Genomic DNA, 18,471 nt, shown 5'->3' on the forward strand with positions numbered 1-18,471 from the left:
GAAGTATTGTTATTTCCCTATTGTAGTGTAAAGCAAAAAAATAATATACCTACGAAATATTAATTTTCATTTATTTTACAGTGCAATTGTTTTACAATATATGGCTATTGCTGCCATAGAAATAACACTCAAATAAAATTGTTGTTGTTGTTGTTATTATTATTATTATTATTATTATATTCTAAATTGTTTGGCTTCCTAAAACACCAGTGTGAATGTAATTTAGACTGAGACAGTATACCACAAATAAAAAGAGGGTTGAGTCCCCTTTAAAGTTCAGGTACAAGTCAATTAACTGACTGTTTTTTTCTTAGTTAAGAACATGGGTTGGAGTTCTTAATTTTAAACTTTCAAAGTGCATTAGATAGAATAATTTAACTTTAAAATGTACTAAATTTTCTCTCTTTTTCCAATTCTTGTCTAAATATTGTATTGTGGACTTCATACACTCTCAGAAAAAAAGGTACAGTTCTGTCGCTGGGGCAGTACCCTAAGGTATAAAAGTGAAAAGGTACATCTTTGTACCTTACCAACCCTTGAACAGTACATTTTAGTACCTTAAATGTACATTTTAGTACTTTGAAAGTACATATTGGTACATTAAAGGTACATATTAGTACTTTAAAAGTACATATTTGTACATTTTCACTTTGTACCTTAGGGTACTGCCCCAGCGACAGAACTGTACCTTTTTTTTCTGACAGTGTATCACGACATTATCGTATTGTGAGGTTTTGCTATCGTTGCTTCCCTAGAAGCTACAAGAATACTTACGTCGTGATACTCTCGTGAATGATGCATCGAAGACTAACATGGAAGAGAAGAAATATATTGTTGAGTAAAGTGCAAGTTTTCCTTGCACACAAAAAGTATTCTCGTAGCTTCATAACATTACGGCTGAACCAGTGATGTCACATGGACTATTTTAACGATTTCCTTTCTACTTTTCTGGGCCTTGAACGTGGTAGTTGCATTGCTTTGATCAGAAAGCTCTCAGATTCCATCTAAAATATCTTAGTGTTACATAGATAAACAAAGGTCTTACGGGTTTGGAATAACATGAATTCTCATTTTTGTATGAACTATCCCTTTAACATCAGTTAATGTTCATCATTTTAGTTTAAAAGAGAAGATATTTGATGTCCTTACAAAGTTGCTGAAGTATTGCATTAGTCAGAATAATCAGATACTTTCATAATTATAATCGTTCTATTGAATATTATAAAAAGTAAAGCAAGGCTAGTCATTGGTCTGAGGAATAATGGAGTAGGATAATGGATCCAGGGACCATTCACTAAGGCGTTTGCTTTAGATTTGTACACTACTGTTCAACTAGGATGCATTACATAAATTTAATTGACAGTAAGGACTTTTACATTATTAAAAAAAAAAATGTATTTTTTGTTCTGTTCTTTTGAACTTTGTACTCATCAGAAATTTCTAGGAAAAAAAAGAATCAGTTTCCATGAAAATAAAAAGTGCAGCTGTTTTACACATTGATAAGAGTTTTCTTGAGCAGCAAATTATCATTTCTAAAGAGTTAGAATTTCTAAGGGATCGTGTGACATTGAAGACTGGAGTAATGACTGCTGAAAATTCCGCTTTATGTCAATGGAATAAATGATATTAATATCTATTAAAATTGAAAAGTAAAAAAAAAACAAAAACAGTTTTTCAAATAAATGCAGCCTTGGTGACTTGTTTAAAAAAGTATTATAAAATCTGAGACACCAAGTGTTTTTTGAACATCTGAACAATAGTGTACAACTTTTTCAGTCAAGCGTCACACTTATAATATCAAGATTCAGATTATATTTCTATTACTTTAAACCATGTTGCAGTTCCTAGAAAAAGTTTCTAACACTTTTTTTTTTTTTTCTAGCCAAAGCCCTTTTTTCCTGTTAAGAGAGTGGTAATTTTGTACCCGGCTGAAACAATCAGATCTCTACTACCACCACCTGCCCAAAACAAGGTAGTACTACATAAGAACCAATACAACAATGCCCTGATGTTGGTAAGTTTGTACCACCAGCAGTAAATAAGACATAAAAGAGAAAAAGCAACAGATTTTAGAATTGGTAAATTGTTTATTCCTTTTTTAATTGAAGGTTTACCATTTTCTTAATTTTATAGAAAACGGACAAAAAAGAAATTGCCTTTTACAAACATTTACAAATAAATGACAAGTGGCTGTACAAATAAGAACTGAAGGAGAAAGACCAAAGAAAGGATGGAGGGAGAGCTGGATCACCACTTATAGCAACTTTTAGTTGTAGAAGTAAAGACGTCCAGTTTTAGGATGACTGACATGCAAACTTTGTGCTTGATCAAAATTATCCCATAATGTGAGTTAACCCATCCTTTACTGTCCTTCCTTACCACCGGCACAAAGTTTACAAACATAATTAATAAACGTATTTAACAAATTTATTCTTTAAAAAAAAAAAGCATCATTATTTTTATCCATTTTAATTAGTGTCCATGTCTGCGTTAAAGATAGTGCTGTCAGTAAAGCTAAGGCAGACTGTTAGCACATGTACAGGCGAGGAAAGGGTCAGGGGTGAAACATCAAAAAGTCAAAGGTGAAGTGCTATTTCAAACGCAGCAATTCGAGCTGATCCTGGTACTCGGTGAAGAGTCTCTGGAACCGCAAGTTCTGACCAATCACAGGTAACACCTCTGTCAAAAGATCCCTCTTTCTTAATCCCTGAAATAGACACACAAGAATGAAAAAATGAATTTGAAAAACACGTTTGGTTTTATCAGTAAATGCAACAACTCCACCAATAATTCTGTAAACATAAATCTGTAAGTTCATACCAGGACTGTTGGCTCCCAGGAGCTGCTACTGGATTTGTGAACTGGTCCTAGTAAATCCTGACATAGTTCTCTTAACCTCTGCTCATAACCTGCACAGACAGACAGAGTTATTGAACTATTGCTTTTTTTCTAATGTACCCTTCTTGACTCTTTTACCAGCTGACCACCTTCTTACTCACCCTCGTTTACAAGGAAACGTGCGTAGATGAGAAGCCAGTGTCTGTACTCGCTTGCTGAGAGGAGGATGAGGGCGGCGGAGAGCTGGTTCTCCAAGAAGGCCAGAGTTATTCCCTGCTGGAAGTGGTGAGGAGTCGATGACAAGCGAGATGCCAACCGACCCGCACTGAGAGAAACAAAAGAGAGACAGTTAAGTTCTGTTCACACTAAGTGTGGCAACTATAAAGACAAGTACACTACAAGTCAAAAGTTTTCAGACAGTAAGATTTTTAATGTTTTTCTCTTCTGTTCACCAAGCCTGCATTTATATGATTCAAAATACAGCAAAAGCAGTAATATTGTGAAATATTTTTACTATTTAAAATAAATGGGTTTATTTGAGTACATTTTAAAATGTCATTTATTCCTGTGATCAAAGCTAAATTTTCTACATCATTGCTCCAGTCTTCAGTGTCACATGATTCTTCAGAAATCAATCATTCTAATATGCTGATTTGCTGTTCAAGAAACATTATTATTATTATTATTATTATTATTATTATTATTATTAACACATAGTATATATTATAGTTAAAAAAAAATTTCAGGATTCTTTGATGAATAAAAAGATCCAAAGACCAGTATTTATCTGAAGTAAAAAGCTTTTGTAATGTGGAGCCAATATGATTTATTGGAGGAAAGAAATTACAGAAATTTATACTTTTATTTAGCAAGGATGCTTTAAATTGATCAAAAGTGATGATAAAGACATTTTATAATGTTACAAAAGATTTCTATTTCAGATAAATGCTATTTTTCTGAACTTTCTATTCATCGGAGAAACCTGAAAAATTTTATTCCGCTGTTTTCACCATAATAATAATAATAATAATAATAATAATAATAATTTTTTTTTTTTTTTTTTTTTTTTTTTTTTTTGAGCAGCAAATCACAATATTAGAACGATTTCTGAAGGATCGTGTGACTGGAGTAATGATGCTAAAAATTCAGCTTTGAAATCACAGGAATGTATTACATTTTAAAATATATTTAAATAGAAAAGAGTTATTTTAAAGTTTTAATGTTTCTGCTGTGCTTTGGATCAAATACATGCAGGCTTGGTAAGCAGAAGAGTCTTCTTTTAAAAAGTATTAAAAATCTTACTGTCCAAAAACTTTTGACTGGTCGTGTAGATTAGCGTCAACAACAACACAAGATATTGTTCTGTTTATTACAAGTGTGTGCTCTGTTACGTCATCTGCTGCTTTAAAGGGATGGTTCACCCAAAAATAAAAATTGTCAACATTTATTCAAGCTGTTCTAAACCTGCTTCTGCTGTTGAACACAAAAGAAAATATTTTGAAAGAATTTTAGTAATCAAACATTTGCTGGTAGACATTGACTTCCACAGTACGGAAAAAAATGCTGTGTAAGTCAATGGCTACAAGCAACAGGCTGGTTACCAGTAATCATTCAATATATCTTTACAATTAGTTTACGGAAGATTGAAATTCATACAGGTTTAGAAAAACATGAGGGTGATTAAATGGTGACAATTTTCATTTTTGGGTGAACAAGCCTTTTAAATGCATAAGCTCTTTAAAGTAATTCCTGTGTTGTTATCATAGTTTTAGTGTGGACTTCCCTATTCTCATAAATTTAGAATGAGTATTAAAGGAGAAGTCCACTTCCAAAACAAAGATTCACATATAATGTACTCACCCCCCTTGTCATCCAAGATGTTCATGTCTTTCTTTCTTCAGTCGTAAAGAGGAAAACATTTTTTGAGGAAAACATTTCAGCATTTTTCTCCATATAATGGACTGATATGGTGCCCCGATTTTAAACTTTCAAAATGCAGTTTAAATGCAGCATTAAACGATCCCAAATGTGGTTGTAAACGATCCCAGTCGAGAAAGAAGGGTCTTATGTAGCATAATGATCTGTTATTTTAATAAAAATAATACAATTTATATACTTTTTATTGCCAAACACTCACATTGTCTTACCCTGCCTGGACTGTTTTTGTTCCGGTTCATGACAGTTAGGGTGTGTTGAAAAACTCCCATCTCTTGTTCTCCCTCTACTTCAAAATGGCCCTATATCGTGGTTTTACCTTTTTAGTTAAGGGTGTCTGATGATCTTTGCATGTTTACTTGGCACAGACTGTGTCTTGAATACACAGACTGTCTTGAATACACAGAGTTCAGGAAGAGAAAGACAAGACGAGCGTTTGAAATTAAAAAGTATTTAAATTATATATTTTTTAATGAAAATAACCAAACGTTTCGCTAGATAAGACCCTTCTTTCTCGGCTGGGATCGTTCACAACCACATTTGGGATCATTTGAAGCCGCATTTAAACTGCATTTTGGAAGCTCAAAATCAGGATACCATATCAGTCCATTATATGGGGAAAAAAAATGGAGAAATGTTTTCCTCAAAAAACATGATTTCTTTACGACTGAAGAAGGAAAGACATAAACATCTTGGATGACAAGGGGGTGAGTACATCATATGCGAGTCTTTGTTTTGGAAGTGGACTTTAAACTATTTTTTATTTTTTAAACTTCCTTTAAACTATTTATAGTGATAGTCTGTAGTGTGAATGGACATTCACTCTACAAGGCTGATTGTTGTCCAATCAGAAGGCAGCATTAGCAGAGTACAGAAATGGCTTTTACCTTAGATTACGGCCCTGTGTAAGCGCCAGTGGCCCCGTGGAGCCCAGAGCATCCTGAGAGGACACGCAACTGCGAAAGTCTGCACACTGTACTAGAGAGTCCTGCTTATCTGCGATCAAATTCCTATTGGAGATGAAGAGCAAAGACACAAAATATCAGGCAGAACAATCATAGCAGCCCTGAAAATTATTTGGGCAGTTTCTGGTGGTTCTGGTGGTTTGTGTATCACTCACCAGGTCTCCAGTGATGAGTTAAAGCAGTATGTTTTTCCATTTGACAACGACACCACAGCTACACCTTGCTGAGTCAAAAAAGAGTGACTTACTGTGGCGTCTGTGCCTGGAGTGAGAGAGAGATAAGGTATTCAATTTCAACTGATTTATGATAGTTCATTCAAATTATTGCTACTCATCATTTTGTCAGACAAGCTTTTGCTCTTTTCATGTGATTCAGCAGATTTGTGTACAGTGCCATTCAAAAGTTTGAGGTCAGTAAGATATTAAAATGTTTCTGAAGTCTTATGCTCACTAATGCCCTGTTTATTTTATTTAAAATGCAGTAAAACAGTAATATTGCAAAATACTACTACAGTTTAAAATAACTGTTTTATATTCAAATTTTGTTTTAAATTGCAATTTATTCCTGTGATGCAAAACTGTACTTTCAACACTCAACACTTTTTTTTTAACGACACATTAACAAATGGCAGATAAAATATTTTCCCAGCCCATTTAACAATATCTAATCAATTTCTAAATGTATATGAACAGTAGAAATCAAGGGGGTGGACTTTAGTAAAGAGACAATTATTAAGGTCTACATAAAGGTATAAAAAGTTGGAAGATCTCATTAATTTATTTAAAAAAAGAAAACAAAATCTCACCTGATAAGATTGGATTCAAAGATTCATTTTTGACCAAAGCCGTCTGTTTCTGAACATCCCTGCAGGAGAAACAAGACAATACCAGCCATTTAACAATGTCAGATCTAGATCTTTCAGAATTTTATGTAATAATCACAGACCTTTGAGGCACAAATCAATCTGACTCCTGTTACAAATACAGCCAAGTTTCTAGCATCAATCAACTAATGACTCGTCTGGACTTTTCTATTGAGAACCTTAGAGAAAGGGCCAGTACCAGACAGACAGCGTGGCTGATGCCGTCAGCGCCATTACAAAATGTCCCGAGCAATGAAGTGCTGACATGGGGGCGGGCAGCATGATGGATGGAATCAGTCTTCGTCCACATGTAGTGAAGACAGAGAGTGTGCGGTCTTCGCATGCTACAGCAACAACATCGCTATGAAAAGATAAAAGTAAGTAACTTTTTTTCAAGATGTCAAAATCAGGCATAAACCAATGTGTTTTAATACGTGTTGTGTGCTCACCTGCTCCCAGTTGCAACGATAATGCGACTGGGCAGCAGCGTGTCCCACTCTCTCCCCTCTCTGCTCCATTTGAGCTGACTGAGACGAGCTCCAGACACCACAGAGACCTCGTTCTCCACTTCCAGATACGTGACGGCGTCTGTGCTCACCTAAACACGCAGGTTAAAAACCCCATGAAATCAAAATGAACGTTGATTGTGGATTTTAGGCCATGTTTTTATTATAAGCTGATTTAAATCCTCTAATAGCTGGGTCATTAACCAGACTGTCTTTTCATCCAGCAATGGTTTTGAGTCTGTTTGAATTACATTACATTTTACACTCTTACAGACATAGTACTTGAGCTTCCTGATTACACGGTGTGATCTGCCAAGAGTGTTAACTGCACTCGCAGGAGTGATATTTTGGGTGTAGAGGGTTTTTGTGACATACCTGAGTGCTGAATGATTTCTGTATGGATGGGGTAGGAAGTTTTAACACAGCTACAGGTGTTGTTAATCGAGACGGCTCCTTCTCTGCTGAGACTGGAGTCTACAAGAGAAAAGACAAATCGAAAGTCGGTAAACAAAAATTGTCTTTGAGGCCCACTGACATCACATGGGTTTTAATGAAGGACCCTCAGGGTTTCTTAAGTGACATGGTCATTACATTACAAAGTTGTATATAAATGTATACATTTATACACTATTCACAAGTTTGGGTTAAGTATTTGTTTTTTCTTTAAAGAAATTAAAAACTTTATTTAGCAAGGATGCATTAAATTGATCAAAATTGATAGTAAAGACAATAGACAATATGTTGTGCATATTTATGTGTGTGTGTGTGTGTATATATATATATATATATATATATATATATATATATATATGCACACATACAGTATATATTTTAAAAATATTTGTGTATTTACATGTATTAATTTATATTTATCAAATTTACATAATATATAAATATATTGAAAATATAAATATAATTTTTTTCTTAAATATATACATGTACACACACACACACACACACACACACACACACATTATGTAAACAAACTTTAGATTTTGGATGCGATTAATAGAAATTAAATAAAAACGTATAATAAATACACATATCTATCTATCTATCTATCTATCTAAATAACTGACAATAAGTGTTTAAGCACCAAATCAGCATATTGAAATAATTTCTCAAGGACCATGTGACACTTACATTTTAAAAAAGAAATGATTTATAATTATTTTAAATTGTAAATGTAATCATATTTCTAAATATTATGTATAAATATGTATTAAATATGTTTCTACTGTTTAAGGGACTTAAAAAAAAAAAAATTCAAACAAATCTTACAGTTAAACTGTTGAATTGTAGTTTATAAAATGTATAAAAACCTATATTCAAATGTTTAGACTTATTTATATTTAGATTTTTATATTTCTAAAGATAGTGCTTATTTTACATGCTAAAAGCATGCTTCATCATTTACACAGTTTGCATAGTAAAACGCTCTCAGAAAAGACCTGAACAGGCCCTAGGAGTCAACTTTGAAACTCTTTTGAAAGAAGAAACATCACCTGTGGGAAGGGCTGTGATATGGGCATCATCATTTTGGCATCTTTCCTTGGCCTTCCCTTCTTCCTCTTCTCTACTACCTCCGCTCCCTCCATCTCTCCCTTCCTCTTAGCCATAGAGAGTGATTTCACCATGATTTTGTCCTCACTGTCACTGCTGGTTTCATCTTTTCCTTTCGGCTCCTTTGCAGAGCTGTTGTCTTTTACCCTGAGACAGAACCACAAAATTTCAGTTTGTTTCTAAGTTCAGTTTGGAAGAACACACCAATTATCATCCAGACTTTATTACCTGTCAAGTGGGGTGATAGTGAGTGGTACACTAGAAACCCCTGGTGTGGCTTTTGACCTTTCAGTAAATCGCGAATCTAGTGCTTTCATGGGCTCGATCTTGGAAGCAGATGTCAACAGCAGATTTGATTTCATACCGATCGAGTTCACAGCTGCAGTTCCACTAAAGCAGAGTCCATAGAAAGTAAAAGATTTCAGATTTTTACAAAGTATCAGTTGAGAGAAAGAGGAAATGGGACATTGCATACATGTAAACTTACCTGTCCTTGTTCTCCTCCACAGTTTTGCTGGGAGAGGTGGTGGTGGGGTCGTGTGAGGGTCGCAAGCCAAGTGAGTTGGCTGTACTGGAATCCGAAGAGATCTGAGAGGTGAGCTGAGTTGATGCGGATGACCCCGGCAAGATTGGAACGCTGTTGAACAAAGCTGGTGAGAAGTCCCTAGGTAAACGAAAAAGACATTCAGCCACCAAACGTATGCTGTGGTATAGGTGAGTGATAATTTTAGACGTGTTGTTGTGCGTGTTCGTTACCCCGTGTCGAGCTGTGCGATGCAGAGAGGTGTGATTCTTCTCCTCCCATCTGCGGTTCTGGTCTCCACCTGCTTCTTTAAGAGGTTCTGTCCAATCCAAAAAAAAGAAAAAAAAAGTGCCATTTGTTAATTTCAGCCATGCAAACATGTTATTTCGGGACAAAAGTGTTAGGGTAAATTTTCAGGTTCTCAAAACTACTATGCTATGAACATAATGGTATTAAATGATACATAAATATACAGATTCATACAGAGGCAGAGAGACAGGCAGATGTGCATGCAAAGTGTATGCAAATTATTTAATATCGCACACCCACACATTATGTATTTGCATGTAATATGCATGTAAACTATTACAATTTTACATAACCACTCATTACGTGCCATTTCATTAACACACAGTCCCCAAAAGAAGAATAAAATATGTATAAAAATAAAATATGTGACCCTGGACCACAAAACCAGTCTTAAGTAGCAGGATTATATTTGTAGCAATAGCCAAAAATACACTGTATGGGTCAAAAATATTGATTACATAAATACTGAACAAAAAATATTGATTTCTCTTTTATGCCAAAAATCAGTAGGATTTTAAGTAAAGATCATAAGTATCATAAATAAAGACATTTTGTAAATTTTCTACCTTAAATGTCAAAACTTAATTTTTGATTAGTAATAGCATTCCTAAGAACTTAACTTGGACAACTTTAAAGGCGATTTTCTCAACATTTAGATTTTTTTTTGTTTGTTTTTTGCACCCTCAGATTCCAGATTTTCAAGTAGTTTTATCTCGGTCAAATAGTGTCCTATCCTAACAAACCATACATCAATGATGGAAAGCTTATTCAGCTTTCAGATGGTGTATAAATCTCAGTTTCAACAAATGGACCCTTATGACTGGTTTTGTACTCCAGAATCGAATCACATATGAGAATTTCATACATTTAGATACCTAAATAACAAACCAACTAGCATCTGCTAACAAATTCTGCTAGACATGGTTTGGATTTTAAATATTTGACAGAGCAGGAAACTATACTTTCTAAACTTGGTGGAAATACAAGTATTAAATCATTATTTAACCACATCATTAATTAGCATATTATCCATTTTAACAATTTAAAAAAGACTGATGTGTGTGTATTGTTACATATTCATTCTTCTGACCTTCCTGATGTCCTCCAAGGACTCTCCGTTGAGCACATTGGTGAGTTTGGGTGTCTGGTTCTCAGGACCGCTTCCCTGGGCTCCGTTGGGGTTCTGGTTCCCCTGCCGTTCCTGCTGATACTTGAGCATTTCTGGGTTCTCAATAATAGTGCTGGAAAGTTGGGATTCCATAGTAATGGCCAGACTCTTTCCATAGATATTCTGATGAATAGCATTCTACAGAAAAAGATATACAGAAATGTTATTTTCCACCACCTTATTAGTTTGTGTGTGCGCAACAAACTAAAAGCAGCAAAGCTATTAAGCCATTTACATTCTTCAGAAGCGTGACAGTAGTTTGGCTGTTTAAAAAAAAAAAAAAAATGTGGCTTTTCCTGTAACAAGCTATTTTATTAAAATGCTGGATTGCTGTTTTTGTCACACTGCATTAAGCAAGCAAAGACAATTAGCAAACACTCTCCTAGAATGTTTTGTATCTTTTTAAGCAGCCCTGGAAAATTTGATTCAGTTCAACTGTCTGAATGAACTAATTTGCTTATTTCAACAAATGGTTCAAAGAATCAATTCACTTATTAAATAAATAAAGATCATGACTTAGGTGAGATTTCACTTTTGTTCTCTAAATTCCTTGTGTGTGTAAGCACACTTGGCAATAAAGCTCTTTCTGATTCTGATTATATAACTGAAAAATTATTGTTGCTGTAAATACTCGTAAATAATGTTGTCACTGGTGTGTGTGCATATTTTCTCCACCTTTTCCTCTTCATTCAGAGGATCTCCCAGTTCATCCTGTGAGAAGTCCAGAAAAGCCACAGTTCCATCCATGGAGCACACCAGGAGTCCCAGCCCATTGAGTGTCCTGAAAGATACGATCCGTTCACAATACTCTCATACATGTAAGTCTTTACCCCTCTACACTTTCTATTATGCTTTACAATCTTGGAAGAGAGAAGATCTGTTTTCTTACCATGTAATATCCATAATGGACTTATCAAAGAGGTCATGGATGACCACCAGTGGACGCTTGAGTGAGGTGAGCTGAAAAACAAGAGCAGGATAACTGATTCAATGTGCATCCTCTTAACATTCAGAAATTTAGAAATACTGTGCGAAACAAGAGAATAAGAACAGATTTGGTTCTTAAACAGCTTTGTGGTACTTTGGACCAATAACGTTTCACTGTGGGAGCCGCTACTCGCCACAGTCCAGCCTAACGGCACTTACAAGATGTACTGTCGTGGTTGCAGCTGGTTAGGACAAAAACTTGGACAAGATGTAATTTATCGCTTTTAGTTTTCTGTTTTATATTGAACATTAAACAACATTTTTAGTCAGAGCATAACCACAGAATTGTTTATACTAAGTTTAAGGTCAGTAAGATTGTTTGGAATGAATGAAATAATACTTGTATTCAGAAAGGACGTGTCAAATTGATCAAAACTGACAGTTAAGACATTTATACTGTTACAAAAGATTTCTGTTTCAAATAAATGCTGTTCCATGGAAAGTTCTATTCATCATAGAACTGTGAAAACAATGTATCAGGGTTTCCATAAAAACAGTTTAAAACACCAAATAAGCATATTACATTTATTTCTGAAGGAAAATGTGACACTAAGACTGGAGTAAGGGTTGTTTCAAATTCAGCTTTGCATCACTTATTTTAAATTGTACATTTTAAGATTTTACTAGCATCCTTTGATTTTGCACAAATTTATAATTTCATTCATTCAAATTTATAATTTCATTTTCATGATCGTAGGAACATACAGACGTTTTTTAGCAGCAGTAAAGCCAAACCAATCTGCAAAAATGGGGAACAAAGGGAAAAATAATGGTTGATATTGAGAAGTCTCATACCCATACAGAGAGTGAGCGGTCCTTACTACCCACAGCACAGCAGCAATATGGGCAGCTAGGTTTGGGCGTACTGCCATTCTTCTGTTTCTTCTTAAAAATCTTAGGATTGAACTTCTGCAATAAGAGATGGAAAGGAATTAATAAACCAATCAGTAAGAAACAAAAATCAAATCAAATTCTAGAGCTTAGCCAATTTTAAAACTTACGATCATCAAAACAAAAGGAAAACACTGCAGCATAAACTACAATGGAGATTTCAGTGCATACTTTTTCTGTGAAATATTACAGATTGAAACAATACTAACCACCACAGTAACAGCTTTTCGATGACCCACAAAGTCCATGTTTGTTTTCCAGCCGTCACGTTCGATGATCTGAGCTGTTGGCCCAGAATTATTCATGGCGTGAGCTGAAACTAGGTACTGACCATCTGGAGACCAGCTCAGCCTTAGGACGTGTGTTGTGCCGCCACACTGAATCAAAACAAGACAGAAGGGGAAAAGGAGAGAGGACAGGGTCACACACATGTAAACAATTTTTTAAAAAAAGGAAAAAAAATAAGCAAGATGAAAACAAGAATAAATACAAGCACAAACTGGCATTTCTGGCCAGCAGTTTGAATTGTGAAGTCTTACTTCACTGAAGGGTTTAGTAATGTTTGTCTCCAGCTGCCAGTCCATGGTCCTCCAGACCTTCAGGCTATGGTCATCTGCCTGGGAAGCGATGTACTTTCCAACAGGGTCCCATGTCAGGCCTTTCACCAGCCCTGTGTGTCCCTTTAAAGTCATCACAATCTCTGTGGCATACACATACAAAAACAACTTCAAAATACAGTATTTGAAGCATTGATTTAGAACTGAATTTGATACAGAAGCCAAAGCTTTGTAAACTTCCCTTACGAAACTTTCCTAGAAACTACTGGCCATTGCATTACAAATACAGTTGAAGTCAAAAGTTTACAGAATCTGCAAAATGTGAATTATTTTACCAAAAAAAAAAAAAGTACAAAATGCAAGTTATTTTTTATTTAGTACTGACATGAATAAGATATTTCACTTAAAAGATGTTTGCATTTAAGTCCACAAAAGAAAATAATAGTTGAATTTATAAAAAGTACCCTGTTCAAAAGTTTACATATGCTTGGATTCTTAATACTGCATTGTTATCTGAATGATTCACAGCTGTGGTGTTTGTTTGTTTGTTTTTTGTGTGTAATGATAGTTATGAATCCCTTGTTTGTCCTGAACAGTTAAACTGGCCGCTGTTCTTCAGAAAAAGTCCTTCAGGTCCCACAAATTCTTTGGTTTTTCAGCATTTTTGTGTATTTGAACCCTTTCCAACAATGACTGTATGATTTTGAAATCTTTTCACACTGAGGACAACTGAGGGACTCATATGCAACTACTACACAAGGTTCAAATGCTCACTGATGCTCCAGAAGGAAAATCGATGCATTAAGAGCCAGGGGTGTAAACTTTTGAACAGAATGAAGATGTGTACTTTTTTTCTTTTTAGTTTTGTTAGTTTTAGTTCGTTTTAGTTTTTAGTTCGACTAAATAATACTAAATATTGTTGTCCATTTAGTACTGGCACTCAGAAGCTACAGAAGATACTTACATGTTTCCCAAAAAACAAAATAAGTTACATTTACCCTGATCTCCAAATTCAAAGTTTTCACCTCTCAGCTTTTAATCCATCATTTTTTCCTTCTGGAGCATCAGTGAGTGTTTTAACCTTCTGTAATAGTTCCATATGAGTCCCTCAATTGTCCTCAGTGTGAAAAGTTGGATCTTAAAATCATAGTCATTGCTGGAAATGTTTCTAATACAGAATTTGTTGGACCTGAAAGATTTTTCTGAAAAACTCCAAGCAGTTTAACTGCGTAGAACAAACAAGCGACTCATGAACAACTATCACTTAACAAAAAAAGAGCTCTGGATCATTCAGGTAACGATACAGTATTAAGAATCAATATAGTACTAAATAAAAAATAACGTGCATTTTGTATGATCCCTCTTATTTTGGTAAAATACTTAACATTTTGCAGATTCTGCAAGGTCTATAAACTTTTGACTTCAACCGTATATCAAAACAAGTGGCATCTGCAGACAAATACTAGAAAAATGGAATTTTCACCTGGAAATTTTCGAGCGTTCCATATAACGATGGTGTTATCCACACTGCAGGACGCGAGCCAGACATCATGAGGGGACCAGGCGACATCCATTACATCTGAATCAGATTTATAGACAACACCACATGTGCTTCACACAGTGCCAAAACTGAAGACAATATCCAGCATCTACATGAGCAGCGTTTTTCCCCTCACCTCCAGTGTGGTTCCTCAGAATCGTGACGCACCTCCACTGTTCCACATTAGCCAGTTTACTGCTGGAACCAAACACTGTGCTTGGACCTATAAAACTGCACAAAAAAAAAAAAATAAAATAAAATAAAAAAACAGATAATGACTTAAAGGCCTGCATGTGTGGCATCTATTTGTGTCTTATAAACAAAGAGACAACAATGTGCGTAAGGGAAAATGTATTTGCAAAGTAAAGCATTTGCACAAGTGGCATCTAGGTCACTCTGTCAACTTGTATACAGATTTAAAAAACGATTTTAAGCATCGCATCCTTAATTGTAAACTTTAATATGCAAATAAATTAAAATATGAATGTTATTATAGTGTTTTAAAAATGTTATTTTAAGTTTAAAATGTGACATTTGTGTGTCGTTGTTGTTTTGTTTTTTTTCCTAGAAGTAATGCATACATCATGTGCGTGTGAAGAGAGAAAGAAGCGATACACAGAACGAGTCAGTTTTACTCACGCAGCTCTCTTCCACACCATGACCAGTTTGTCGTCTCCTCCTGACGCCAGGTATAAGCCATTATTTGACCAGCGCACGCAGTTCACACATGCTGAAATGCACAAAGTTACATAAAACATTTAATTAGAGACTGAATATTCATCGGTGTCACACATTCTGTCTCACATTCTGCCAGTGCAGTTCATATCCAAAAGAGGTTTAAAATACATTTAAGTGACAAAACAATGTAGACGTCGTCTTTGAATTATTCTTTAATTGTTGGGAGCAAAATATAAGGTATAAATGCAACAAAAAAACATTTTCGTCTTTATTCATATATTTTAATCTTGAATACAGAGATAAAAAATAAAGGATCGAGTAATACCTAAGTGATTGTCCATCTGACAAAGCAATTTGGGAATATTTTCGTTCTTCTCATCTTCCTCTCGAAGAACTGGCGCCATATTCCAAATGACCACTTTCCCAGAGTCCTCACCTGTCAATCGACACAGAAAATATTACTTTCTAATATCAAACTATGCCACTAAATTATGATGGAAGTAAAACTTCTACAAACTAACAGACTATAGTCTATAGTTAGCCAAAGAATGACATAAGAATTGTTAAAGAGTTTAGATTTTCACCTTGGCCACCTGTAGCAAACTTAGTTCCATCCGGATGGATGTCAACTGAGAATATTGGTTTACCTGAAAACAAAAATACACTTGTAACACAAATGCAGTTTGAAAATACATATCTAACACGTCAAAGAATCTAAAAATACGCAACAGCAAACAACAAATGTACACAGTACATACAGTTCGATTCCAAAGCAGGTGAAATGACATGCAAATAAAGCCACAATAGAATATAACACATATAAACAAAGTCATAGGTTTTAATTAATTCCAAATCAACTCTTAAATCGACTCTTAATTTTAATTGTACAACAACACAGCCATAAGCTCCAGCTTCATCGACCCATGTCAGAGGTCTGCCTGTCTTTAGCAACTTCAAAATGGGTGGTGTGCATATCATATATTCACGGGTGGCTTCTTAAAAACAAGCCAAGCTGAAAAAACAGCCGGTTACTATGATTCTTATAGCGCTAAAACGTGGAGAAGAGTATCCGATCGTAAGCACAGCCCTGCAGAAGAGACCCGATCCGTCTCTCTACATAACAAAAGCGCAAGTTGAAGCCCCGGATTCCTGCACAAACACACACACACATACATACACACATACACACACAGTCGGGCTGCTGCTCTCACCATTGTGATTGACCCAACTCGGCTTCAAGAGCTTCATCTTCCCGCTGAACAATTATAAAACCGCCGTTTGCAACCCGCGATCTCCCTCCGCGCTCCCGAGGAAAATCGTTTCCAGCGTCCGCCCGCCCGCCCGGCCGTTTAAGTGCTGCGGCTCATCCGTTACTTTGTTGCTCAGTTGAACTCCATGTCTGTCTCTCTCTCCCTCTCTCTCTCTCTCATCACTCTGTGAGCGTGAAGCTGCAGCAACTGAAGTCACGCCGGAAGTTCGCCGTCTTCTTCGAAGTTCCCTTGGAAACAAAGAATGAACTCGTGTGTTCCTTATTTACATTATTTCGTTTAGCAGAAGCGTAGTTCAGAGCGATTTACAAATGAGGAAATCACATATACAAGCGATTTAAATAAGTTAACAATGTTAGCAGTGCTACATTACATAAGACTGAGGTCAATAACAATAAAGATCCACGATAATACCATGTTTTAGACGTGTAGCATAGTGCGGTATTGGCGTGCATCTGAAATAACAATTTTGTTTTTGCGGCTCATTTATTTAGCAAAATAATTAGTTAAGTATCAAAATAACTACTATTTTGAATATTAATAATGTATCCATCTATCTAGCTAGCTAGCTATCAGTCAAGAGTTTTTGAAGAGTAAGATTTTTATTGTTTTTTTTTTTTAAAGAATTCTCTTCTGCTTAGCAAGCCTGCTTTTATTTGATTCTAAATATAACAAAAACAGTAATATTATGAAATATTTTTATTGTTTAAAATAACTTCTATTTGAATATATTTTTAAATGTAATTTATTCCTGTGATCAAAGCTAAATTTCAGCATCATTACTCCAGTCTTCAGTGAAATTATTTTAATATGCTGATTTGCTGTTCAAAAAAACATTTTATTATTATTGTTGTTGTTGTTGTTGTTAGCATCAATATTTAAAACAGTCCCAATTTAAAACAGACAATTTTTTAGGATTCTTTGATGAATAAAAACATCCATTGATCAGCATTTATCTGAAATAAAAAGCTTTTGTAACATTATACACTGTACCATTCAAAAGCTTGGAGTCAGTTTATTTTATTTTATTTATTTGTTTGGGGGAAATAAATTATAGAAAGTAATAATTGCTGTTAATAAATGTTCTCCTGAACTTTCTATTCATCAAAGAAACCTAAAAACAACAACAACAGCATAATAATAATAATAATAATACTTTTTATTTTATTATTTTATTTTTTTGAGCAGCAAATCAGAATATTAGAATGATTTCTGAAGGATCATGTGACTGTAGTAATTATGCTAAATATTCAGCTTGAAATCACAGGAGTAAATTACATTTTAACATATTCAAAGAGAAAACAGTTGTTTTAAATTAAAAAAAAAAATCAATTTTACTGTTTTTGATGTACTTTGGATCAAATAAATGCAGGCTTGATGAGCAGAAGAGACTTATTTAAAAAACGTCAAAAATCTTTGTGTATTACTGGTGGTGTATCTGTCCATCTTCATATATCTATCCCCATTGTTCAATTTTGACATGTTTCTGCAGTTCACAGATTTAGCACATTTAATTTGAAATTATTATTTAAAATTAAAAGATTGCTTGTTTATAAACAAAATTATAAACCAAATTATAAACAAGGATTGAAATTTTCATTACAGACAGTAAAATTCAGTCATGTAAAATGCGAACGTACAGAACTGTTGAGTATAGGTTGGATGACAAATATTTTAAAAAATAATTTGTGGAAAATGTCAAAATAAAGCTTAAAAATAATAAAATTCTCTATGATACGATTTCACAGCTTCCCACAGGGTGGCGAGCTCACATCTTTTCATAACGGCTCTGCTGAAGATATGAAATACAGAAATAGAAATCGAAATACTAAGGAAATGCGGATACGAACTTGATATAAGCAGTAGTAGGCGGAGCTTAAT

The 18,471-nt window shown here is 34.7% G+C and overlaps 1 protein-coding gene across 1 annotated transcript; it reads right to left on the reverse strand.

Moving 5' to 3' along the window:
* Positions 1 to 2,426: 2,426 nt before the first annotated feature.
* On the reverse strand, positions 2,427 to 16,807 carry LOC127164944 (protein HIRA). The gene is made up of 25 exons (XM_051109128.1): positions 16,534 to 16,807; positions 15,907 to 15,969; positions 15,648 to 15,758; positions 15,284 to 15,374; positions 14,781 to 14,875; positions 14,588 to 14,683; positions 13,087 to 13,247; positions 12,757 to 12,924; positions 12,452 to 12,565; positions 11,559 to 11,629; positions 11,345 to 11,450; positions 10,592 to 10,807; positions 9,426 to 9,511; positions 9,157 to 9,333; positions 8,898 to 9,059; positions 8,612 to 8,816; positions 7,482 to 7,580; positions 7,050 to 7,198; positions 6,800 to 6,961; positions 6,544 to 6,602; positions 5,894 to 5,999; positions 5,661 to 5,783; positions 3,000 to 3,163; positions 2,821 to 2,909; positions 2,427 to 2,707 (listed from the first exon to the last, which is right to left on the reverse strand). Exons 1-25 carry the CDS (start codon positions 16,568 to 16,570, stop codon positions 2,591 to 2,593), a joined length of 3,027 nt encoding a protein of 1,008 aa, XP_050965085.1. The 5' UTR covers positions 16,571 to 16,807; the 3' UTR covers positions 2,427 to 2,590.
* Positions 16,808 to 18,471: the final 1,664 nt, after the last annotated feature.

This window comes from Labeo rohita, chromosome 5 (genome assembly GCF_022985175.1).
Source record: "Labeo rohita strain BAU-BD-2019 chromosome 5, IGBB_LRoh.1.0, whole genome shotgun sequence".
In the NCBI taxonomy this organism is placed as follows: domain Eukaryota; kingdom Metazoa; phylum Chordata; class Actinopteri; order Cypriniformes; family Cyprinidae; genus Labeo; species Labeo rohita.